At 38.3% G+C, this 27948-nt stretch overlaps 1 protein-coding gene across 1 annotated transcript in view; it reads right to left on the minus strand.

Annotated features, from left to right (window-relative positions):
* The window catches only part of HMCN1 (hemicentin 1), a 269695-nt gene that overhangs the window by 198993 nt on the left and 42754 nt on the right, over window positions 1-27948 (minus strand). Inside the window, exons 3-4 of the mRNA XM_063298423.1 lie at window positions 24568-24726; window positions 23105-23227 (exon numbers count right to left, since the gene is read on the minus strand). Coding sequence (XP_063154493.1) covers window positions 23105-23227; window positions 24568-24726 — 282 coding nt within the window. The remainder of the gene's footprint in view (window positions 1-23104; window positions 23228-24567; window positions 24727-27948) is intronic.

Consider the following 27948-nt stretch of genomic DNA (forward strand, 5'->3'; position numbering starts at 1 on the left):
AAAACTGCTAAGCTACTGCAAGAAGTGAACTACTGGGGTAATTAAAAGCTCATAAGACCATATAAAAAAATCTTGTTAGGTCAAAAGGGACCTAACTAGGCCAGCATCCTGTTTCCTTAGGTGGCCAACCAGATGCCAATGGAAAACTCACAAGCAGAGCAACAACTGACTTTTTGTCCTCCATGTTGTTGTTGTTTATTTGTTTAGTCGCTTCCGACTCTTCGTGACTTCATGGACCAGCCCACGCCAGAGCTTCCTATCGGTCATCAACACCCCCAGCTCCCCCAGGGATGAGTCCGTCACCTCTAGAATATCATCCATCCACCTTGCCCTTGGTCGGCCCCTCTTCTTTTTGCCCTCCACTCTCCCTAGCATCAGCATCTTCTCCAGGGTGTCCTGTCTTCTCATTATGTGGCCAAAGTATTTCAATTTTGCCTTTAGTATCATTCCCTCAAGTGAGCAGTCTGGCTTGATTTCCTGGAGTGTGGGCTGGTTTGATCTTCTTGCAGTCCAAGGCACTCTCAGAATTTTCCTCCAACACCACAGTTCAAAAGCATCGATGTTCCTTCTCTCAGCCTTCCTTATGGTCCAACTCTCGCAGCCATATGTTACTACAGGGAACACCATTGCTTTAACTGTGCAGACCTTTGTTGTCAGTGTGCTGTCTCTGCTCTTAACTATTTTATTGAGATTTGTCATTGCTCTTCTCCCAAGGATTAAACGTCTTCTGATTTCCTGACTGTAGTCAGCATCTCCAGTAATCTTCGCACCTAGAAATACAAAGTCTTTCACTGCCTCTACATTTTCTCCCTCTATTTGCCAGTTATCAAGCAAGCTGGTTGCCATAATCTTGGTTTTTTTCAGGATTAGCTGCAAGCCAGCTTTTGCACTTTCTTCTTTCACCTTCATCATAAGGCTCCTCAGTTCCTCTTCGCTTTCAGCCATCAAAGTGGTATCATTTGCATATCTGAGATTGTTAATGTTTCTTCCAGCAATTTTAACTCCAGCCTTGGATTCCTCAAGCCCAGCTTGTCACACGATATGTTCTGTGTACAAGTTGAATAGGTAGGGTGAGAGTATACAGCCCTGCTGTACTCCTTTCTTAAACCAGTCCGTTGTTCCGTGGTCTGTTCTTACTGTTGCTACTTGGTCGTTATACAGATTCTTCAGGAGGCAGACAAGATGACTTGGTATCCCCATACCACTAAGAACTTGCCACAATTTGTTATGGTCCACACAGTCAAAGGCTTTAGAATAGTCAATAAAACAGAAATAGATGTTTTTTTGAAACTCCCTGGCTTTTTCCATTATCCAGCGGATATTAGCAATTTGGTCCCTAGTTCCTCTGCCTTTTCTAAACCCAGCTTGTACATCTGGCAATTCTTGCTCCATGAATTGCTGAAGTCTACCTTGCAGGATCTTGAGCATTACCTTACTGGGATGTGAAATGAGTGCCACTGTTCACTAGTTTGAACATTCTTTAGTGTTTCCCTTTTTTGGTATGGGGATATAAGTTGATTTTTTCCAATCTGATGGCCATTCTTGTGTTTTCCAAATTTGCTGGCATATAGCATGCATTACCTTGACAGCATCATCTCGCAAGATTTTGAACAGTTCAGCTGGGATGCTGTCGTCTCCTGCTGCCTTGTTATTAGCAATGCTTCTTAAGGCCCATTCAACCTCACTCTTCAGGATGTCTGGCTCTAGCTCACTGACCACACCGTCAAAGCTATCCCTGATATTGTTATCCTTCCCATACAGGTCTTCTGTATATTCTTGCCACCTCTTCTTGATCTCTTCTTCTTCTGTTAGGTCCTTGCCATCTTTGTTTTTGATCATACCCATTTTTGCCTGGAATTTACCTCCGATGTTTCTAATTTTCTGGAAGTGGTCTCTTGTCCTTCCTATTCTATTGTCTTCTTCCACTTCCGCGCATTGCTTGTTTAAAAATAATTCCTTATCTCTTCTGGCTAACCTCTGGAATTTTGCATTTAATTGGGCATATCTCCCCCTATCACTGCTGCCTTTTGCTTTCCTTCTTTCTTGGGCTACTTCTAGTGTCTCAGCAGACAGCCATTTTGCCTTCTTGGTTTTCTCTTTCTTTAGGATGTATTTTGTTGCCGCCTCCTGAACAATGTTGTGGACTTCTGTCCATAGCTCTTCCGGGACCCTATCTACTAAGTCCAGTCCCTTAAATCTATTCTTCACCTCCACTGCATATTCCTTAGGAATATTCGTGAGCTCATATCTAGCTGATCTGTGGGTCTTCCCTAATCTCTTGAGTCTGATCCTAAATTGTGCAAGAAGAAGTTCGTGATCTGAACTACAGTCAGCTCCAGGTCTTGTTTTTACCGACTGTATAGATGTCTGCCACCTTTGGCTGCAAAGGATGTAGTCAATCAGATTTCGGTGTTGTCCATCTGGGGAAGTCCATGTATAAAGCCATCTCTTAGGTTGTTGGAAGAGAGTGTTTGTTATGCACATTGAGTTGTCTTGGCAAAATTCTATCAGCCTATGTCCTGCTTCGTTTTGTTCACCCAGGCCATGCTTACCTGTAATTCCAGGTGTCATTTGACTGCCCACCTTAGCATTCCAGTCTCCCGTGATGAAAATAACATCTCTTTTAGGCGTGTTGTCCAGTAGGTGCTGCAGATCCTCATAGAACTGCTCTACTTCAGCTTCTTCAGCATCTGTGGTTGGGGCATATATTTGGATCACTGTAATGTTAGATGGCTTGCCCTGAATTTGAATTGATATCATTCTATCGTTTTTTGGATTGTATCCAAGCACTGCTTTAGCCACTTTATGATTAATTATGAAGGCTACTCCATTTCTTCTGTGGTCCTCTTGTCCACAGTAGTAGATCTGGTGGTCTTTTGATGTGAAGTGGCCCATTCCAGTCCATTTCAGTTCACTGACGCCCAGAATGTCTATCTTTAATCTTGACATCTCACCAATAACCACATCCAATTTGCCCTGGCTCATAGATCTTACATTCCAGGTCCCAATGGTGTGTTGATCCTTAGAACATCGGATTCGCCGTTCACCACCAGCACCGTCGGCCGCTAACCGTCCTTTCGGCTTTGAGCTAGCTGCGTCATCACGTCTGGGGCTAGTTGAACTCATCCTCTGTTCCTCCCCAGTAGCATTTTGACCATCTTCCGACCTGGGGGTCTCATCTTCTGATGGTATGCCGACATATCTCTGGTTGTACTGATCCATTTAGTTTTCATGGCAAGAATACTGGGGTGGGTTGCCATTACCTTCCCCGAGGATCGCATTTAGTCTGACCTCTCTGTCATGACCTTCCCGTCTTGGTTTAGCTCATGGCATCATTGAGGTGCTCAAGCTCCAGCACCATGACAAGGTAACGATCCTTTGCTGAAGTTTGTCCTCCATAGCAATAGGAATTCAGAAGTACGGTGCCTCTGATCCTGGGAAAGGACATCATGGGCAGGAAACCCCAGCCTTCTTGCCAGATGCAAACCAGGAGCCCCAACCTCTTTTCCTGCCTCTCATCATGGTCACATACAATTAGGCTTGAAAAAGGATTGCACACTGGCACCAAAATGTCTTTCGTTCTTCCTATTATTCCCCAAATACCCATATGGACAGACACACCATGGAGTAGGCTTGGAAAAAGCTTTCAGCTGAAGCCAGTGGAAGCTTCTTCTCCAAGTCTAATTGTAATATTCTAGGTAACTGGGTTAGGGTTCTGGAGATGGAAGGATACATTCTCCCTGGGTGCTACTTGACTCCTACTTCCCAGCATATTCTCCAGTGTAGGAATTAGGAATTGATTAATCTTCAGCTGAATTTTTTTTCAGGCTTAATTGCAACCTGTGGGAAAGGAGATCTGTGTGTGCAAGTATTAATGAGATATATGAGAATTGAGTTTATTTTGGGTATGCCTGTAATACATTTATGATACTGCGTAAGAATTAATGGCAGAACGTTAAATGGATGTTTGTGTGTGTGTATGTGTGTTGTATGGGAGGCAAAGAGAGAGAAACTGGAGGGGATGCAGATATATTTGGGCATCTGTGTGAGAGAAACAGAATGTTTTATGGCTCTTACATCTGGATTGCAAAACTCCAGACACCTACTAGATGGCAGCAAAGTATTAAGAGTTAATAATACTCTTAATACTTTGCTGCCAACTAGTAGGTGTCTGGAGTTTTGCAATCCAGATGTAAGAGCCATAACATATTCCTGCTAGCTAGTGGTTACCTTGATTTGTGCAGCCCAGATAGGATACCCCAAGAGTATGTTCATGTGTGAGAGAGATTTAGCTTTGTACTCTCCTTTGCAGGCAAGATGGGAAGATACCTACCTCTGGCATGCAGCCCCAGAAAGGAATGGTGTTCTCAAACATAAAAGAAAATAAAATCCCTAACTACTGTATATACCATGTAATCATTCTGAATAGTAGCCTTAACCTCTATTAATTTTTCTAACTATACTTTAAATTCATCTACACTGGTGGCCAACATTGAGAATACCTTGAAGAAAAGTATTCAAGTATGCCTTCTGGTAAAAGACATGCATCCATCCATACAGAATTATCCAATCACTATGGAGGTTCTCTCTGCTTCTTTATTGGCCTTCCTTTATATTATGTGTATCTCTGCAGTGGGTCTGATTAGAACGTCAAGCTAGTAGGACCTTTTTTATTTGCTTATGAGTTAGAATCCTATAATCATAGAGTTGGGAGGGGCCTTTTAGGCCATTGATCCAAGATCCTGCTCAGTGCTGAATTTAAATTGAAGCATTCCAGACAGATGGCAATCTAGCCACTGTTTGAATACATCCAGTGAAACCCACTACTTTCCTGAATAATTGGTTCCACTGTTCAGCTGCTCATAATTTTATTATGTGTTTTCTACCACTGAGTCAAAATCTGTCTTTCTGTAACTTAAATCAATTAGGGATTGGAAGTTATGGATCTGCTTGGGACTAATTCAGAACATGACTATCCAAAAGAAAGAATGTAGGAGGAAAAAGGAGATGGGAATTTATTTTAGAAGGTTTCACAGTAGTTGTACTGCATGCTTTGCATATATGTTCTTTTGAAAGTGTACCAATAGATGAGATATACTTATCTCTGCAAATAATAAAGAGTTAATAGATGTATTTATGTGATGCAAAATGTTTCCTTTGCCTACAGACATTAGTTAACTGTGGCAAAAAAAAAAAAAGATGGACAACAATGTTTTTAACATTGTAGAAGGAGAATGTGTTAGTCTATACTGTAGTAGCAATTTGTTGCAGACCTCAAAGTGACCATTTTGGAAATACGAGACTTTAACGGCACTATTGAGTGAGAGATTGCTGAAGTCACATAAATCAAAAAGTTTCAGTCAATCTCAAGAGGTTTCAACAGCTTGCAGTAATGGTTTTTTAACATATTACATTGTTGATAAGGTACTTGTAATCTGTCTCAGTGTATCCTACATCTGTATAACCACTCTGTCTTCCCGTACTTCCCGCCACCACCACCTCATCCCAATTTAAATCCTACATCAGTTCGACCACTCCATGAATCTGATGAAGGGCACTGTAGTTTATGAAAGCTTATGCCTTTTAAGAAAATGTGTTAGTTCTGATGAAGTTTTTAAGTTTCACTACCATACCAAAATGCTATTTCTACTCAGCCTGGTCAACTAACCGTTTCCAAGCAAGATGTAATTCTTATTATTTTTAATTCTTTAATTCTTATTTCTTTAATTGTTATTTATTTCTTTAATTGTTATTATTTTTAATTTTAAGAATAAATTTGGCCTCTACAAACCTTCTTTTAAGGTTTGCCTCAATTAGCAAATAAACTGGTTTAACGCACATGTTCCTGAGATGTCCATTAGCAGATCTAAAAAATTCCAAGGAAAACTGATTTGCATAGATCCCTTTTTCCCAGAAGAAACAACAAAGAATATACTTCACACATTCATTCATCCACCCACACACAGGGCTAAAGCAATCTAATCTTCCAACCTACTCATAGCTATCCTTTTCCCATCTGCTATTATACTGGAGCCTTTCTGTTTCAGGAGTTTATTGGCTGCAACAGAGGGACTTGGCCTGAATTACTACTTAGTTATTATCCCAGTTTCCTTGTTATTTTTCAACACAACACATCAGATGTTCCTTGTCGTGGACATAGAAACCTTAACATCATTAAAGTGTCTTCATGAATAACAAAATATAGGGAGAGGGCATTGTTTTAATCAGAAGTGAGATGGATTGCTTAGGTGAAGAGCAGTTCAGTGGGACACAACCCAGTGAACATATTAGCTCTCCACCCACCCATCCCAGCGCTCAGCTCAATTCACTGATGCACAGAAATCTGCTAACCTTATGAAGTAAACATCTGGTGAAGCCCATTGTATACAAAAACCATATTACTGGATGACTCAAAGTGACAAGTGATGAGTGGCCACATACAAGCAAAAATTACATACCTGATCCTTCACAATACTTTCTCAGATCTCAGGAATCAAGATTTCAATCAAGTCCAAACATATCAAATGTGACTTATCTAAAGAAGTCTTCCTTTTCTTAGCACAAATTTAAGTTATAAAAACTTCCCTGAAATTGTTCCAGCTCTGACAGTTATACCTGGGATCTTCAAGCCAAGAAACAAAAAGCATTATCTCTTTTTGACTTATCACTGAAACTTTGGTTTGTTTCTTTTTTTATTGGTGCAAGAGTATGTGTTTTGCAAAGAAGTATTAACTATCTAATGCACTTCTTAAATTAAAGCCTCCAAATTAAATATCAGCTTCATTATTACAGGCAGCAATTTGTTCAAAAATGTCCAGCAATTACTTGGCTGAGATAGGATTTGAAACCAGGTTTAAAGTCTGTCCTTCTGAGCTCTATGCTCCACTGGCCACTTGGAAACAAATATAGGCAAAATGCTAGAGAAGCAGAGGAGCATGACAAACAGAAAAAGCTATCTGTTTTAACAAATAATATCCTTGTATTCTAATATTTATGAAGAAAATCTTTATGCAGTTTTGAGCAGCAGCATGAAATGTACTCCTATGTCAACTTAAAATCATTATTTTATACACAAGAGCCTTTCCAGATATTCTTTTAAATTAGTCAGGGGATGTTCCATTGACTAGCACATTTCATGATACAGAAGCTGACCCACCTTGATTCAGATGTGCATGTTTCTTTCCAACATCCTTTTTCTTAATAAAGAAAAGCCACTTTTACCTTTGAAATGTATTATATTACCCTGGCAGCCTCTGCTGCTCTTCCAAAGACCATGGTTAGTTTTCCAATGAAGGAAATTTTGCCATACTTCTTATCTTGCAGGCCCTCAACTCAGTTTAACTATTTCATTTCCACGCGACAAATAGTGTCTACAATCCATTTTTCTCTATCTATAGAGGTTTTAAATCAAGCTCATGGAGCTTCCAATAACTTGATGTTTATACATGCATTATTTAGAACTAATCTTGTTTCATCCCCTCCTACCCAGTTTAGTAACATTTATTTATCTATTAAAATTTTTATAGTAAATGTTATTAAGTTTCAAAGAAAGAATAAAAACTACAATAAAAAGAAAAAAAGAAAAAAAAAGAAAAAAGTGCAGAAACACAAGAGAAGTTTTTTTTTAATTTACAGGAAGATGTGGCTTCCGACTTTTAAAAGCAAGGATATACAAAATTTCCATAATCAATCTCTTACTCTTACTCTATATTAAACCAAAACACCACATTATTTCTATAAATCATTCCACTTTAACACATAATAAAAATCACTAAGTACAGTTACTCCTCCCTCTTATATTAAAAGAAAAGGGGAAAAAATGTATAAACCTCCTGAACATCTTTCTCCCCTCCAAAAGATAAATCATATATAATTATTCCCTTCCTACAACTATTCTATACATTTCTGTCTACTACAATAAAAATCAAATTGAAAGGCACATACGTTGTCTGCTATTATACTTAATGGTATAACAATTTTAATAATTCCAATCTTAATAAGCACAAAAAACAAAGCCAATTCAAAACAGTAAATCCAAATCTTTAAAGGCAAATAACATTAGTCAAAGCCTTAAAGCAAACCAAACAAACATTCTTCAACCCTTATCCCACTTCAGAATAAACCAGAGCAGTTACATGTTCTCAAGATATGCACAGAGCTTTCTTCTTAAGAAAATCAAACAGCCCAGCTGCCCCCCTCCAAGATTCCAGGTTCTTTTCATGGCATTCCACCAGGAGATCAACCCTATTCATGGCTTGCAGATCACTCTCTCCCCTAGATTTCTCCAAGTCCAACTCCAGCTCTAGCTATTAAATTTGAATGACTACCCTCCTCCATAATGACTCTGGGTGGCCATCATAGTCACAGCCATTCAGAAAGGCTTTTGCATGCAAGATTACTGCTTCCATAGCTCTTGAAAATGTTTAAATTGTCAGATTGCTGCCATACCATTTGCACACAGCTGAGATAATGGCTTTGAAAAGACATATTTACAGTACATAGTCTTACCTAATCTCATTAGCCCGTAGCAGCCTCTTGGAAGTTTCTTCCCCATCCCCCTTTCAAATTGCTAGAAAAATGTACATGATGCCATTTAAACAAATACAAGGACCAAGGAAGAAGGAAGAAGAGTGCTAGCAAATTAGTTTATTTCATCTTATTTTAATAAAGATGAGGGTGAAGGGATTTTTGCTTTTATAAGACCCAGTGCTCTGTGGGTTTCAAGCCCTTAGCAGCGACTCATAATCAGAAAGGCTAAATTCATATTATTCAGATGTACTGAAAGGGAAAAAAGGGGGTCAGGCTATAGAATATTGGAAACTGGATATTGTACTTCAACATCCCAGTAATCAGTAAGTTTGTTAATGGAGGGATACTTTGATCCTCTTATTGACCACTCCTTGAAGCAATGGGGAGCTGGCTACTTGTTCCCCTGATATGGAAGGAATGTGCAGGTTTTCCAGGCCTGTAATATTTGGCAAGCTGCCATTCATGTTTCCAGGATCTGAGAAGTCCATGGCAATGAGCAGGCTCAAAGACTATTCAGACATTAGCCAGTTTGGAGGTTTTAGAGTTCTAAAAATATAGGGATGCCTACAATTATTTCACTGTGAAAATCAGCATAGATCTGAAAAATGTAAAAACAACTTGGAAACATTTCCAACTTGAATGAAATGTACATTGTACAGATTTGGAATCAAAAATGCTGCTGATCTAAAAAGTATACAGGATGCCATCCCAACTCTTTACTGAGTAAGATAATCCATGTCACTAATCTCGGAAAAGCAACCACAATGCTAGAGAAAAGAACTTGAAAGGATTAAACATTTGCATAACCCAAATATTTTAAGAAAAATATATTCCTTTAGCATCTGCTACTTTTGTCCTTCAGCTAGAAAATTATTGCTCATTAAGGTGTCTAATATTTTTTTTCATTGCCCAAAAGCTCAGTTGCCAAAAAAAGATTGGCTACTGCCAGTGCTGTCAGTATTATATATGGTACAAAAGTGGTACTGCCAAAACAAACCATAAGACCTACCACTGCTGTTTTTGCATCTCAGTTCAGAACAGATCCCAGTTTCGAACAGATCCAGGCATTCAGCAATAGCATCTTCAAGAACACTTCCAAAATCAAGCCACCTGAATAATTCAGCATTACTGCTTTTTGACGATTACACACTAGTTGGACTCTAAAGCAGCAGTTGTGGAGAATTACATTACACCTCCTTATTTGTACTTTGGTTTATGTCTTTTGCACTGCAGGGCAAGATTGAAGCTGAGGTTTTTCCTGTGGGATAGAGATCTATTTTGAATTTTGTATGAGTGCCAGACTACAGCTTGTTGAATCCTAGAGTAGTGGAGGCATAATTCACAACTTTTCTCCAGAGATTTTAAAAAAAAATCTGTCAAGTCATCACTTGGAATGTTGCTGAAACCTGGAGAACATGTGTATAAGCTCAATTCCCTGTCATTTATTTTGGGTCACAACAGTTTTCAACAAATATTAAGCCAACCAAGAAAAATCTATAGTTAACTCTTTCAGAAGTTTTTTCTCCCATGATAGAAAAAAAATGCAATATGTTCAAGAAAGAGAAAAGAAACAAGTTTCATACAATCCACTACTTCTGCCATAAAATATGTTGATGGCCTCTGACTTAGAAGGTTTTTAAAAAAGATTAGAGAAATCAATGGGTTGCTAGTCATAATGGCTTTATAACACCTCTTAAGTTCTGCATATGAGTCGCTGTGTAATAATAAAAGAAAATCTTGATGTCCTTCTTGTGGGCACCTGTCAGATGTGCTAACACTTCATATAACCCTCAGGTCTATCTCAGTGAAGAGATGAGATTGAAGGGATGAAGAGATGTCATTTACATTAAATGCAACGGTTTAATTCAGATTCTGGCTAATGCTACAAGATCTTTAAGGTAGTTCATTTTAATTGAGGACACAAGAAAGTAGGAGAAAATGACAGGATACATGTGGGCCCAGTAGAGCTAGGGGCCATTCCTTCTTGGCCCCTCCTCTCTCATACTTTCCAGTTTCTCTAGAATTGTTGAAAATATACTTAAACGGTGCCCCATATTCCTGTGGTTGACGGAAAGATTTCAGAATATATTTGATACGCCTGACATGCGACACTGACAAACCCAATGACAGCCGCCAAGTCCTATCAGCCCTTCTCCCAGATTTGGCCAATGGGAATAAACATTAGGAAGAATTGGGGAAAGCTGATCTTTCTCTGTGGTGGGGAAGACATTTTCACCATTTTCATCTTTTTCCTCCTCCCCTTTGCTCCTCATTTCCCAACTTCTGTTCTGCTTAGTCTATTTCCCTCCTCAACTTTCCTGCCTTCCCTCTCTCAATTTTTTGCTCTGAGTTCTTTTTGTTTCTACCCTTCTACTGCTTCCTTCACTCTCCCACTTTCTCCTCCTACCTTCTCCATCTTTCTTCTTCCTTGTTTGCCTCCTTCTGTTTCTCCAGCAGGAAGAAACCAAACCAAAACCAAATGAATCATCTCACTGGGTCACAGTGGAAGCAGACATGACCAATTTGTCATTCACGGTGATATTGTTTGATTTCTGTTGGTCTTCCATTGTTACTACAGTATCTTCTGTATGATTCACATAACTGCAGCTACCATGTTTCCTATTGCTAGTAAATTCCATTTCTTCCCCACAGGACTCTAACCTGGGAAGGCAAAGGGCTGCATTGAGTCTTCCTGCTTCCTGATGGATGCTGCTGATGGTGTCTATCAGGAAGCCAGCAGAGAGAGGGTGATTTTTTTCCCTCACACTTGAGTCCTCCACAAAGTAATGTTGTCTACAGCCAGGTGAAGATTTGCTGCTACTGCTGAACTTGTAAGTATTTGTCCACCAATCTGCATCCCTGCCTCAAATACCACAATGCTAGAGGGTGGAAGAAAGGGTCTTTCAATTCAGTCCTAACAAAAGTGGACCATTTTCAAGTTAGTATTCATTTAATCCAAATCTAACACTGCAGATAAGAGACTATAAGTTTCACAATTTCCCAGTGTGACAGAACAATCCATAGAAGACAGGAAAAACATTATCATAAACTGACATCTATTTCAGGCAAAGTTCATCGTTTTTAAGTATCAGTGATTTCAGCAGGGCAGATAAGGATCTTTTCAACTCTCTCCTTGAAACTAAGATCATTTACAAGTGCTTGGGTGGAGTACACCTAACATTCAAATGTATGGCATATATCCTGCTGAGTTCAATAAGGCTGACTTCCACACAAATGCACCCAGAATCTCAATCTCCTATTTCTGGCATATTTAATTGTATTTTATCCACTTTTTAGCAAATTTAGAGATTAAACACCATATTTTGATATGATTCCTCTCCCTTACACTCCTTCCCTCCCATACAAATACTCATATCTCTCAGCAACAAAATAAGACAAAGCCTGTCATCTGAGATTATTGTATCAGTATGGTTGTGAATATTTATCTACAGTATAACCAAAATATGCTACATTTTTAAAAGACTAAACCAGACTCAAGAATCCTTTTGAGCAAATGAAGAAATGCACTGCTTTGTACTGAATCAAAAAATAACCTATCTCACCGCTTACTGCCTTTGACTGACATTACTCTCCAAAGTCCCAGGCTCAGATGGGGAACACCAAGATATGAAGATTTAAATAAATAACTAGCAACCTATATAGTCACACACACACTCAACAGGATATTCCATTCTTGGATAACTGTCACATATAGCTTAAGCAAAGGTCACCTGCCATTTTGCAAACTGAGTTTTGTTTTTTTTTAATTGGGGATCCAAGAGTTGAGTTGATACCTTTTGTATCGAGGCATGCTCTCTGCCACTGAGTTACACTATGCACAATATCCCTGAGGTCCAGTTCCTCTGCTATTTATTTTCACAGTGCCTGAGCTTTGCCAGATTAAACAGTCTCTCAAAATCTAGCACCATTGCAAATCCAAAATCAACAAAATCAAGTACAGCCTTAAACCCTAATGCATTTGAGGGTAGGCTATCCCAAAAAAAGTCAGAAGCTAATATATGTTCCAAATTGTCAAAATGAGGTGGAGGGGGAGTATGTGATGGGTTTAGGGAATTGGTCTGGATATATCTGAAAGGTCCCTTAAAAAACTGTGGTTCCTGGTGATAAAACAGTGCTAAAACCAGAGCTAAGACTTCTTGCAATTTACATATGGTTCCAGCAAAGTGACACAACACTGTTCCTTGGAGACTGATTTCTCAAACTATACTCTTTTTGCGGGTAAGGGGACTTTTGTGGAAAGGGCTTGTCTTCCCGCTCTAAGGAATGTGCTCACTCATTTGGTCTGTGTAGAGCAAAGGTGGAGAACTTATTTTGCCCTGAAGTCCAAATTGGCTGTAAGCAGGTGTGTTGAAGCTACTTCTGACCACATCCAAAGTTGCCATCGCATAATTTTCTATTTACACATTCACATATTCAGTCCACAGGCTGAAGTTTCCCATCTGCAGTGTAGCATAAAAGCTATAGCTTTAGAAGCCAAACAGAGACAGAGCTGAGCTGGGACCTCTAGAAGCATTCTTAAGATTGAAGGATCCACTAAAAACAATGGTGAATCTTTTATTATCCTTAATTTATATATTTTTGAATACATTCAAAAGTTATAAAACACCATATGCTTCCAATGCTGTCACTCAAAGAAAATAAAAAAACCTGGATAAACATAGGTAAGCATTCCTAGAAGACTTGGGTCATCAATATGTAAAAGAATTAAGGTGTGAACTTCAGTTTCAGAATTCTAACATATCTACAGGCCATCAGGTCAAGGAATGTTCCTCCTAGGAGCATCTTACATGACCAGCTATGAGTAATGGACTAAGCTGTAATCTTTCACAGTGTGGAGTTCTGCATAGGAGTATTTGATCTTTGTTTGATCTGGAAGAAAGGCAGTGTTCAACAGAATCAGCTACTTATATTTCAATCTCAGCTGAGAAAGATTAATTGTAGAGCCTTAACAGAACCCCCATCTGTTCTTGACTAATCTAAAATGACCCAGATTTGAGATTAACAATTGAGATTATTAGCCTGTTACAGGAATCAGCAACATGCAACTTAATGAATTCCTTGGAATAGAGGTAACCGAGGTTTATTGTACAAAGTTGTGGCCGGGTACTCCAGGCTTCAGGGAATTAAAACTGAGGTACTTTCCAGGTTTTCTGTGGACACTTTATTTATTTTGTTTATCATACTTTATCACTGCCCATCTCCCCCACACGGGGGGACATCACCCCATGTTTCTGCAAGGCTTCCTCAGTGCAATGGCTCAGAAGGGAGGGTTGCCTTGTGTATTTCTGCTCTGCATGTGATTTGGGTTGGTTGACAATTGGAGGTTTCCTGTGAAGTGTTGATCAAATGGTTCTTCAGTGTGCTGTTGTCTCCATCTTTATTGTTCCTCTTTGTGGGTGTTTTGGATTAGGTGCATGACTCAACGGATCTCTTAATGGTACATTTATTTAAGGGCCAGGCTTCTAGGAATTCTCTGGCTTTTCTGCTGTTTGCATCACCTATGATTCAGTATTCTCCTAGTCAAATGTTTGGTGGCTGTTAGATATTTATAATCTTGGTTTTTTATTGCAGTTTTGTGTTTGTTCATTCTTTGATGCAGTTGAGTCTTGTTTGTCCTATGCAGTATAGGTTGCAGTCCAGGAAATTAACTTTGTATATGATGTTGGTTATGTCCTGGTAGGGTGGGTAGGCTTTTGGTTTGCACAGAATTGTTTGCAGTGTCTTTGTGGGTTTGTGGGCTACTGTAATGCCTAGAGCTTGAAATAGCTTACTCATATGTTCTGGTGCATTTTTTATATATGGGAGCATTATTGTAGTGCTTGAGGTATCTTTCTGTTCTTTGTTTTGTTTCCTAGTGTGTATTTTAATGAAATGGGTGGGGGGTAGTTGTTTTTCCTGGCTGTATTATGAAGTTAGTTAATCAAAGCGAATATTTGTAGCTCAGGGTTGAACTGTGGAGTCCTTGGTGCTCTCTGAGCCTTGTTTTCTTGCGGACATTTCATTGCCAGACTAGGCAACGTCTTCAGTGCAAAGAGGGAGTGGGCCTTGCTCTCAGTTTATATACCGTGGCTTGCCCTGCTTGTGTTGGTAGGGGTGTTGTTCTCTCCTTGGGAGTTCTTTGGGCTGTTGTTTGCTGCTTGGTTGATTGACTGAGTTAGAAGTTTGCCTACCTGCAGATTTCTCCCATTTACATGCTTTCTGGAGCATTTGACGCCCATATGTGGTACTAATCAAAGCGAATAATTGTAGCTCAGGGTTGAACTGTGGAGTCCTTGATGCTCTCTGAGCCTTGTTTTCTTGCAGACATTTCATTGCCAGACTAGGCAACATCTTCAGTTAGTTACGTTCTGCTTTTCTGAATGTTGGTGAGCTGCAGTGTTTCTTTGCTCTGTTGATGGGATTGTTATGTAACTGACTGTGTGAGTTGTGGGGTGGTTGCTGCAGAAATTTAAAATTTGTACAGTGTGTGTTTTTCTTCTATAAACCTGGGTTTGCAATAAGCCATTGTTCTGTTTGCTGATGAGGATGTTGAGGAATGGGAGTTAATTTTCTTTTTCAATCTCTATGGCAAAGCTAATCCCTGGGTATGTAGAACTGAGCACTTGAAATGTGCTTTCAATTTGATTCCCTTTTAGAAAGACAAATCTGTATGTCACTATGACCCATATTTTGTGTTTGATTTTTGGAATGGCAATGCTTTCCACATGTTGAATTACTGCTTCTGCTATGTACCATGAGATGGGCAATCTCATAGATTTTCCTATGATCTGTTGGTCTACAGAGTTTTTAAATTAAAAGTAGGTGAGGCTCAGATTCAATAGATCGATGAGATTGGGAATTGATATTTTAGATGCTCCCATGTCTTGTTCTTGTATAATAGTTTGTGGATGGCTTTTTTCACAAGGTTGGGTTCTATGGATATAAGTAGCACAGTAACATTGAAGGATACCATTATTTCATCTTCTCTGTGTTAATGTATCTGCAGGCAGCAGTTCATCTGTGATACCCAAAGGGTGTCCACAGAACCTCCACTCATTCAGTCATGCAAGATTTTAACATTCTTGTCTGAGATTCTGGTGTTGCCCTATATGATTGTTTGAGATTGTGTTGTTGTGAGTGAAATCTCCAAAATCTCATAAGATTCAATGATATCATGAGATTTCAGGAGATTTTTAAAATTCTTTTGCAAGAATGCCTATGCCTATCCTTATGAATGGCTGCCAGTCTCTGACCTACCACATCTGTTTAGACAGAAGTCCAATATAAACTATCCTTGTATACAAAGGATAAAGTTTCCAAGTACATTTTTTCCACTAATTCAAGAGATCAGATGGCTCCTGGCTCCAGCATCAGCTAGAAACAGAAAATAGAAAATTCCCCTTTATAATATTTTTAAATGAGATAGCTTTTATTAATTATATTTAATTAGAATTTTCAAGTAGAAAATATAATTAAAAACTAAAAAATGAATATATTACACTCCAATACATTTATATTGACAAATAGGAAACTGCGTTAGCAGAATCTATCAACCTATTTCCATGTACATGAAATTGTTCCATGCAGATGCAAAATCATGAATGCTTCAGTAGGACCCCATCATCAAATATTTATTTATACCATTCTGTTTCAAAAATTATTTCTAGTGAGTAACAATAGACATACAATAAAATATCTATAATACACCAAAACATTAAATTCAATTACATTAAAGATTAAAATTAAAATTGTCCATGGTAAGTGGAAATTAAAGCATACCTTAAATCAGAGCATCAGCCAGAAAGCATCCTCATCCTCATTAAAAGCCCTCCAGAAAAGCTTCATCTTAACTTGCTTCCAGAAACCAACCAGCAATACAGCCACTCTAATTTCCAAGGAGAGACTATTCCACAGTACCACAGCCACTGACATCACCTCCTAACCTCAGCTCCACAAGGTTTTGTACCAGTTACAGGAGATCGACTCCACATACCCAAAGCCTCTACATTCCCAAAGCAGATTCATGAAGGTAAGTATATTTATTTCAGAGAGCTAGGAAACCATATACTGTATATAAGACATTCTATGATAACAAAACCCAGGAAGCCTACCATTTACATATGTTAATCCAAGATTTGAATCATGGGTCTCTTTCTCCCACCTTTGAGGCAATTGCCACACAGCTCCTCCTTACCTGGCCTTGGAGATTTCTGCCATCTGTCCCTGTACAAAATGGCTTCCTTTGGGACAAGTATCAGAAATTCCTGCCTGGGAGAAGGAGCTAGAGAAACAATATGGAACTTTGCTTTTATATATGATTTCAGCTGCATGACTTTATGTGCACAATGATGGAAAGATTCACAAATACCTACAGTGGAAGACTGGATTATTAAATTAATGGATGTGGCTCAAATGGCCAAATTAACAGCGTTAATAAGAGAACATTCTGTTTCTGGATTTATCTCTAATTGGCAACCACTTTTAGATTACTTGCTTGTGCTGGAAAAAATGAAGTTTTGATTTTGGGTTATAGTGATTAAATGGTTTGTTTTGATAGAAATAATGTTACTATGGTTTAACTAATGGTAAGAGATCATATTTGTAAATTTATCTATATTTGTATCAGAGAAAGTCAGAAGTCACTTTCTGTTTCTGCTTTCTGCCTATTTGCACTTTTATAGTTTGTTCTTTTTTCTTTAGTTTTATTTTCTAACTTTTCTATATTTTCTATTTTGTATTTTAGCTATACATTGAAAACTAAGAAATTCCTGCCTCCCCAATTTCAGTTCTTAACAATGGTAATGGATGCCACAACTCTTGCTTGTGAGGTGAGAAATAAGCTACAGTTCCTGATCTATACTTATTGTTAGACATTACGATTTCTTTTATTTATTTATTTCTCAAATTTATACTACCACCCATCTTCCCCCACAGAGGGACTCTGAGCAGTTTACAATAAATTAGTTAAAAATTAAAAATAATTAAATTGTTCATAATAAAACATATAACGCAATATAAAAATGAAAAGAAAAAAAACAGATGGCTACAAATGATTGTAAATACAAGGGGAGCACTCTAAGGTGCCAGCCATCCCCACGAATGACTATCCCCCTCCCCACCCCAGGCACAGCGGCACAGCCTAGTCTTCAGGGACTTCCAGAAGGTCAAAAGGGATGGGGCTAGCCTGATCTCCAGTGGCAGAATGTTTCAAAGGGTGGGTGCCACTGCAAAGAAGGCCTGCTTCCTGGACCCCACCAACAGGAGTTCTTTAGCTGACAGGGTCCGTAACATGCCCTCTCTGCATGATCAGGTGGGATGCGTTGATGTGATGAAGATGAGATGATCCCTCAGGTAACCTGGACCCATGCTGTCATGAGTAAGGATGGCGAGCAGGGGGCTCCCATCCAGACTGTCAAGCGCATGCGTAGCACTGAGGAATTGTTCAGCCATTCAAAGAGACACAGATCAGGACCGCCTTAACCCTTGGGGGTTATATGTCTGGGTTTTTCCCACGCTTCTTCAGTTTGTTAGGATTCCTGTTAAGTACTAGTAATAAATATTAGAGACCAGTTCCTCGTCTCAGTGTGTTTCCTGGTTGTTAGGACACATGCCATGTAGGGCTTTAAAGGTGATAACCAACACCTTGAATTGGACCTGGAAGCAAACTGGTACCCAATGCAGCTCGTGCAGCAAGGGTGTTACATGCACCGATCTTGGGAAGCCAAAGCTTGCCCGTGCAACTGCATTCTGGACCAGCTGTAGCTTCCGGATACTCTTCAATGGTAGCCCCATCTAGAGCACATTACAGTAGTCTATGTGGGAGATGACCAGGGCAACTTGTCATCTCCTACATAGATGACATGCTCTAGGGGACAGAAGACACCAAACAGGCCCAATCAGGCAGCTTCCAGATAATATATTAATATATAATACACAATTCCCCACTTCCGCATATGGATATGCTTCCTGTTCAAGGGCAAGCTATATAAATTCCTGGTTTCAATTTATTAAACAAAAACTTGTTGTAACAGATATTATACTTCCAGTGATAATACATACTGCTCTATAACCAGGAAAGCCAACGGCTATGCAAAATGTCCTGATCAACATGTCCTAGAATTCATGCATGGAACAATAACACTGTCAAAACTCTGACTACACAGACTAAAATTCTACGCACTTTGAGAAAAAACATATTTACATTGTTTTTCTGAAGAATACCGCAGACAGCTGATGGAATATTGTATACACAGCAGAATCCAAGAGAATGTTTACAGTTATGGCAAATGATTCAAATTATCCAAATTAACAACATGTGCCTTTTTGATTCTGCAAATTCAATCATGAGTGCTTACAAAATGGCTATTGTCTATAACAAGAATGTGGAACCTGAAAGTCCTTGAAAGGTTATTGTCCTTTTTTAACACACCTTCCCAATGCTTTAGTAAAGATTTGAATATAGGAAATCCAAATCTGTGGTGAAATTCTGCTTAGTTGCAAACGCAATTATTCAGAGATAAGCAAATCTGTAGAGCTCATTCATTCCCAAATTATACTCCTGGAATATTATGCCGTGCTTTAAAGAAACACTTGTATACCACAAGAATGTATTAACTGTTAGCCTAAAAGTATCTACAAGACCCTTCTGCGTGCATCCATGGGGAAGGCTAGCTTCTGAATCTCTGTCCTGATCTTGTTACATTCTGATGAAGCTCTGCATTTCTCCTTTATTTTGAGATTGGACATAATTGGATTGCTCAATCACTCCTAATGTGCAGACACAACAGAATTGCCACGCTTGGAGTTGTCTTAATCTTTAGCAATCCAAAATCCCAAATTACCAGCTCACCCATTTCATTGTTTCATATGTTACTACACTAGTCTCAATCTTCCCCTATTCCCTATTAAACAGTTGTTACTCTGCTTACCTATAGTTTCAAAGGAAAGTTCCACATGAAACAATTCAATACGAATTAGTAACGAAGTTTGACTCTATTTATTTGGGCATAAGTAAGAATACTGGTTTCTGATTCCACAAGAGTATTTTAATAACTATAGGCTGATTAATATCATTTCACTGTTGAACATAGTCATTTATGTATACTCTGCATACTCTGAAACTTTAATTAAAGATTTACTGCTTTTTATAATATTTCATTGTCATCTGTCTCTAGTGCTTCTGTGATCCCTGCCCCACCTGTACCATCCCTGTCTTTATCTATATTCCTTCTCACTGGATAATTGTGAAAAAGTTTACTGTATTCCAAGAAATGTATACCACAAAAATGTTTATTCTTCAAAAAGTGCCATTTCTAGTTTTACATAGGTTGGCTTCTTTCCAAGCTAGAAGTGGGGGCCTCAGGATAAGTGACTTGGTCATGGACTACATTGGGTCCAGCGAGTAATGGTTGACAGCCTTAGTGCTTCAAGTGGAAATTGGCATAAATGAAAATAAAATTAACTCCCAAGATGAACCCAGGATTATGGCAACATTTTCTTTTGTGACATGCTTTCGAGGCTGGAAAAAGTCAACTATATCAAAGCCAAGAAGTTGTGCTAACTGAAATCTATGTTCTGAAAGCATTTGAAAAACTGTTCCTATATAATCATAGCATGAAATTTGCATACCAGAATAAGATAAGGCAAGCTTGTGGTATAAGCAAAAAATATTCTGTTATAATGGAAAGACAATGCCATTCCAGATTTACCATGTTGGATTGTTGATGTGTCTTATGATGTGTCTCTGCTTATGAGTTGGCTTTCTACTGATATAATAGAAAGACTGCCAATATTATTTTGTGTAGTCAAGGTTTAATGCTAAAATGTTTAAAAATGGTTTTCTATATGAATGAGAATGTTTCTGCCCTTTGTGTTCATTCTGGACTTCTACCGGGCAAGTCCAAGTAAGTTGCCTGAGGCACAGTCTTGTGAAGTTATCTGAACTGAGTTCAATTCTCCGATGCCCAAGGAAGTGGACAAGGTTCAGCTACCTGTCTGTTAGATCCTGGTCCCTTCTGGTTTGTTAAGGCAGCCCAGGAGGTGACCGAGGGATGGGTCCATGCACTGGTATTACCCTCTTTGAGAGAAGGGGTGGTCCCACAGGACTTGAAGGAGGTGGTGGTATGCCTCCTCAAGAAGTCATCACTGGCACCTACTCTTCTGGGATTCTGGAAAGCTCTTAAGACCTGGCCCTGGTCTCAAGCCTGGGGTTAATGTGGGACCTCTGTGGTGGTTTTATGTTATTGTTATGATTGTTTTAGTCTGGGCTGTCAGCGTTGTTTTGTTTTAAACTGTTTTTACTGGGGGATTTTTCTTTTAATTTTATAAGCCACCCAGAGTCTGTTGGAATTGGTGGCCATAGAAAATTTAAAATTATTATTGTTATTGTTATTATTATACACAGCAACATGAAATCACAGCTGCCAGTTCTTCAGCTGGTGTTGACCTTCATTTGCACTGAGTTCTACCCAAGAACCTAGGATGTTGTAATGTATCAGCACAGTATATGTGTGAATCCAAGCAGTGTGGCCTTTTGTAATTGACAGATAGGAGGTTTGTCAATTTGCAGATTTTCAAGGTGCTATCCAAGGCTTTTTGGTATGGCACCCAGTGTACCAATAACCTTTGGGACCACCACAGCCAGTTTATGCCATAATCTTTCAAGTTTGATTTTCAGACCTTGATACTTTGTGATCTCCTCCAATTCTTTGTCTTCTATTCTACTGTCCCCTGGTATTGCCACATCAATTATCCACACTTTCTTCTTTTCAACCACAGTTAAATCTGGTGTGTTATGTGTCAAGACTTTATCAGTTTGTAATCGGAAATCCCACAATTTTTTAACCTGCTTGTTTTCAACTACTTTTTCAACTATGCATTCCTACCAATTTCTCATTACTGGCACATTATAATTTTTACAAATGTTCCAGTGAATCTTTTTGGTGACTGTGTTATGTCATTGCTTATAGTCAATTTGTGAGATCTTCTTGCACGAGCTGAGTATATGATCTACTGTTTCTTCTGCTTCTTTGCACAATCTGCACTTGGAATCATTTGATGATTTTTCAGTTCTGGCCTTGATTGTATTAGTTTGAATATCTCATTCTTGAGCAGCCAAAATCAAATCTTCAGTTTCTTTTTTTAATGTTCTAGTTGTAAGCCATTGCCAGGTTTTATCTTTATCCACTTTCCTCTCAATCTTTTGTAGAATTATTATTATTAGCCTTGTTTTGTATTTTTTTCTCTTTCTATACATAAAAGCAAATATACATTATTAAAAAAAATAAGCCCTGTTGATGGGGGGGCAAGCAGACTGACTGTTGATGAAGAAAACAAGAAAAGTGAGATACAGTATAAGAAGATGGGGAAATATAACTCATTTTGTTTACCAGCTATTAACAAAGAATATGCCATTATGGAAAACAGAGTCTCCATAAAGAACATATTAGTGAAACCATCATATTCTATTTCTCTGTGAACATTTTTTCCCCCGATGTATTTATTCTTAATGTTATTTTTATAATAAAAGTCATAATAAAGGAAAAGTTTTCTTCTTATAAATAAGTCTAGATATACTGTATCTTCTTGAACAGGATCTCTGTTCCAACAGGGAGTCTGGCATTCGGAATAAAATAAAGTCAAGACACAATCAGAACATCTGATGTTTGATGGAGCTTGTTAATTCCAGAACTGGTGGTTAGATTTATTTATGTATTTATTAGATTTATATCCCACCTTTCACTCAAGAACTGAAGGTGGCACACACAGCACTCCCTTCTATTTTTACCCACAACAACTATGCTGTTAAGTAAATTAGGCTGAGAGAATGTCATTGCCCCAAGGTCGCCCAATTAGCTTCCATGGCTGAGGCCGAACTAGAACCTGGGTCTTCCCTCTCATAGTCCTACACATAACCACCACTCCACACAGAAATAAGACTAAATACTTTTTGATGAGGTTCAGTGCAGTTGATCTGACATGTTCCATGTACCTGCCACAGATGCAAGCTTTACTATCACAGGAAAAAAAAAACAGTATTCTATAGCAATTGGGATTTTTTAAAGTCCAGAAACACCTGGATTCAAATTTCTGTTCCATCATGAAGACAGCTCAAATGGCTTTGAGTAATTCTCTAAGAAAAGATGCTTATTTTCAGTTTTGGTGAAGTCTACCGCAAGCTGATTTGACCTGCATTTCCCAAATCCATATGCAAATCAGAAGAGAATTATCCTCTTAATTTGCATTTCTTTGAATGTTTTGATGGAACTCTCAAACATATCAAAACATGTGTTTAAAATATGCATTTTAAAATGTGTATTTTAAGACGGTATTTAAATACCATCCAGGTTTTTATATACATGCAGGAATAGAATGGAACAGATTTACAAGTGAATATATATAAACCTGACACACCCTGGATCTGTTTATTTCTATCTCCAAGCATAATTATTTCACAACTTCTCTCTCTCACACACACACACATGGATGAAATACTGGAATACAAACAAAATCTTTATTCCATATTCCATTTTAAAAGCACAATTAGATCATCATCAAGACTAAGCTCCCATCATACCTCATTAACTTGCTTTTTATCCAAGTGAAAAACTTGACCAGAGCTTGTTGAAGCAATCTCTTCATAGACTTTGTAACCAACATGTGTTCTGTCATCACAGTCTCCTGTTAGAACAAATACAACCTGTATGGTTTTGTTTAAAAAAAAAAAGATGGTTATTTAAACAGTCCTCATATGAAAATGAATGAGAAAATCAGATCATCAGAAATCAGCTGAAGAAAACTATGCACTATGCCATTAAAGAGATAAGCTCTATAAATATTTTCAATTTCAAAACAATTAGCTTAATAACTTTCAGAAGGAAGTTATTGGCAGTAAAATTACTGCCCAATTTTTAATTATATGTCTTAAATATTAATGTTAAATATTATGTAATTACGAGTTTTAATTATTCAAAACTTTATTTTGTTTTGTTTTTAACAAAATAGTTGCTGGAATTCTCAGACCACGGTTCCATTTTAACACAGAGGTAAAAGTTTGGAACTAGAATCTCTTGCTTTCAAGAGACTTTCTAGTGTTTTTCCTCCTCTCCAGATGCACATTCCAGGTTATGTTTCACAGTCAGACTTGCCAATGGTCTTCCAGCTCTGATCAATAACACCAGAACAGCAGCATTTAGCTTTTTGGTTCAGCACTTCAGAAAGGCCCAAAAATTATTACTTACACACACACACACACACACACAAACACACACAGAACTTGCAAGGAAACATTGGAATGTGGAATGTACTGGTCCACCTGTACCTTTCCCAAAGATATTCCAATAAATTCTGTGCCATATCAACTTTTCCGTCCTCTCCTACATCCCATGGTTGAGCATACTTAGTCTTCACTGGTTTGTTTTGGAGTTGCCCCCATCAGATTTTTATTTTAACTTCTTCCAGTCTTATGGGTCTGCCAAGCTGTGGCTATTTTCCCTCTTGGCACAGGTGATGCTGTTTTGGCCACATAAATTTGACAAGCATCAGAACAGCAGTAATCAATATCTTACATGGGGAAAGCAAATATTTTCCTTAATCTCCATCAGTGGAATCATAGAAATTAGGCTACATATTGTAAAACGTATAAAATGTGGTAGGAAATCATAGATTAAAATTATTTGAGCCTCATTATTGTTCACTGGAATTAGCTATACCATTGATCTATCAATTGGGGACAGATATATTAGGCAGTACTCCCCACTGAATGAATGGATGGATGGATGGATGGACAGACAGACAGACTGACGCTTTATGCCACTTCAATCATTCTGGCTTTAAACAGCTCACGACAAAGATATAATAATACATAAAACAGACACAATATCCATACAATAAAAAAAATCACACTCATATGCTAAGATTCACTTCTGAACAGAATACTGTTGCACTCTCTACCTTTTGCACATGGTATACACATTTCAAGGATCAGTTGCAATACCCTTCTGTGGTTTGGAACAGGCAGTATTATAAGAGGACTCATACCTGTGACTGCTTCTGCTGAATCAGCTGCAAGACCTCATGAGTCAGTCTGTAATCTTTGGACCGTGCATCAGTAAATACATAGATGAATGAACCAGGAAGAGAAATTTCTAGAGCAATTTTGATGGCCCCAATGCTCATCTCTGGACAGTCACCACCTCCCTATGGCAAACAGGGAAATGAACAAAGAGACCTAAATCAAAATCAGTTTGAAAGGCAAAGGTACAAAAATTCCAAATTCACTAAGCATACTGCACATTATGGGTATATGTTTTCAAGCAGGAATTATTTAAGGGAGGTTTTCTAGGTTCTCACATCACATCAAATCTAAACCAAACAACCAGACCTGAGCTTAGAACAATGTATGTCTGAGGCAGAAACTTTTATCTGCAAATTTTACATTATCCTAAAATAAGTTAACTGAGGAAAACTTATGATGGATAAGTTTGTCACCCACTGCATCCTGAAAAGCCTCCCTGGAAGTAAATCTGCCTTCCAGAAAAATGTAGGATGAAGCATGGGAAGAAGCTGCTGGGGGAATTGCCCTTAAATTAGGTGGGCATCCTCCCAATTTGGTTTAATTCTTCTTTCCATCAGCATAGCCAATGCCTTTTTCAGGAGGGCTAGCAAGCAAATAAACTTTTGTGAGGCCGCTGTTTCTAACAAAGGGGGGGAAAGGATAGATAACCTTCCTTATCTGAGGGTCTATAAATTACAATTACAGAAACAAATCTGGATCTATTTTCTAATGTTTGGTGGACGAGTACATTCCACATTCCAATGTTTCCTTGCAAGTTCTGTGTGTGTGTGTTTGTGTGTGTGTGTGTAAGTAATAATTTTTGGGCCTTTCTGGAGTGCTGAACCAAAAAGCTAAATGTCTTGAGCTCTCCAGCAGCTGCTGCTGTTCTGGTGTTATTGATCAGAGCTGGAAGAGCTGTTAAAACAATATCCATAATTCTGTTTAAACCCATATATTGTTAATTCCCTAGTTATCCAACATTTCAACATAAATACTGCACATACAAACATACTGTATGTTTATCAAGTTCCTTATTTATTTATTTACTTACTTGCTTACTTCCTATTTTACTAGACAACCCTGTGACCTGTTGGGTTATCCTTTGAGAGAAAGGTAGTGCAGTCTGATGTGACTAGAATGAACATTAAATTTTAGGCTAACCATATTTTCTTTACCTCAGTGCTGGATGGTCCTGTGATCATCTAAAAAGACTATATATCCTAAATAGAAAAATAACTGTAGTGCCAAACGAACTTCAATAAGAAGTCAATATTTATTTACCCAAACAGATAAACAGAATGACCACAGGCGGTCAAAAAAGCAATGGAGCAGGAGCGACTTCCGACTTCCTGCTGGTTTCCGCATTGACTTTGCTTGTGGGAAGCTGGCGGGGAGCATCGGAAATCACAATCACGTGACTGAGGGTCACAGCAACAGCCACAACTTTGTGAACAAAACTGGTCCAAACATCATGGAAATTTCAATTCCACTTGAGTAATGGGTCCTGGATTTTTTATGCATTCTTTAAGTTAGCGGATTTTAGGTACTTGTTTCAAAAATTATCACAGTATAAAGCACCATTTGAGCTAACTTGAGAGTACGAACAGATAAACACAATGAGAGTTTTAGTAGGGTATAGATTATATTTTACACAAGTTTTTTTTTTCCCTGTACTTCTAAGGCTGTGGACATAACAGTAGTTTTGCAAGTTGCTACGGCATTCTATTTTCTGCTTGTTTGATTTTAATTGCTTTCAACATTACTGCGTGCTGTCTGGAAAATTAGTTGAAGGAAAAGCAGGAAATACATCTAAGAAATCAATAAAAACTGCTCATTAGCTAAATTTAATATATTTCTTCTTGATCCATTACTCTGTTTGGAAGCACTGATACTTCAGAATGTAGCTTCTGACTTTTTAATGGAAAACCGACTGCCCCCACCCCCCAAAATCTACCAGCCAGAATGAACATGGCAGAAGAATGTTTTAAAAGGAAATGCTTTTTGATTCATATGAACTGGCAATGGCTTTCTGTCCTTGGGGAAAAATTAACATAAGTCTTATTATTTTTTCCTGCTGCTATAGGAAAACATTGCTTTGATAAATTACCATATTATCATGACTCTCGATGTTGTATATGTTATATTTTATTCCTTAAAAGCCTCCTTTTGTTAAGCCTTTTTTCTGTTTGTCCTGTTATTCCCATTTTAGAAACAAAATTATTAATAACAGCAGCCTTTTCAAGTACACCAGTTAAGTACGTGACCCAAAAAAAAAAAAGTCTTCTAGGTTAAAATCTGGCACCCAAAATATTCAATCTGATATTTACCAGATGTTCTGTCTTCAGTTCCAATTAGTCACAACCAACAAGGCCAACAGCAAAGTATAAAAGATCTCTTTGCCACTGGGTCTCCCAAACTCAACCAGAACGATCTGGATTGACGGACCAGTCACTGCTTCCAACTGGGATTTGCTGCCACTGTTTTTTATTTCTTCCCCTCAACCAGCTTTATAGGCATAAGGCCAAAAGACGGAAAGCATTTTCCACTTTCTGTTACCTGAGTAACTCAAGGACATCTTCAGCCTGAATCTGACAGTCAGTCTGGAGATGCTGAGGCCTTCTAAGCCATGTCACCAGATTACGACCCCCAAAATTAGCTCTCACCCTAATTTTCCAAAACTCCTTTAAAATCTGGCTGTTCTCCCAGGCCTTGGAGTAGGGTGGCTGCTTTAGCCCCTGTAGACTGCTTTTTGTGTTCAGTCTGTCTCTCTGGATGTCTATGATCCATTGCTTAATTTTTTTATTGTTCCTGTTTTTATAGCGTAAACTACCCCAAATCATTTGGAATCCGGCAACCTTTACATTAATTAATTAATTAATTAAAATATAATACAACATAAGATAAGATAACGTAACAGCATGAAATGTACCTTTTTAAAATAATAGTAAGGAAAAACACAGATAAAGATTGAGTTTAAAGAAAAGGATTAGGCTTCAGAAGAGGAAATGTGAAAAGAAGAACCATAAGTAGACCCATCCAAGATGGCAAGGACTCAGAAGAAGGCTAGCTTGAAGGAAACCAGTCAAGGTTTAAAGACATACAGAATTAAAACCCTACAGCTATTCTGTCTAGTTACTCACTACAATTAGAAGGCCATTAGAAGTTACCGTTGTGGAGTCCTTGGTGCTCTCTGAGCCCTGTTGTTTTCTTGCAGATGTTTCATTGCCAGACTAGGCAACACCTTCAGTGGAAACTAAAGATGTTGCCTAGTCTGGCAATGAAACGTCTGCAAGAAAACAACAAGGCTCAGAGAGTACCAAGGACTCCACAGTTAACCCTGAGCTACAAATATTCTGTTCAGAAGT

The sequence above is a fragment of the Candoia aspera genome, chromosome 3, assembly GCF_035149785.1.
Source record: "Candoia aspera isolate rCanAsp1 chromosome 3, rCanAsp1.hap2, whole genome shotgun sequence".
In the NCBI taxonomy this organism is placed as follows: Eukaryota; Metazoa; Chordata; class Lepidosauria; order Squamata; family Boidae; genus Candoia; species Candoia aspera.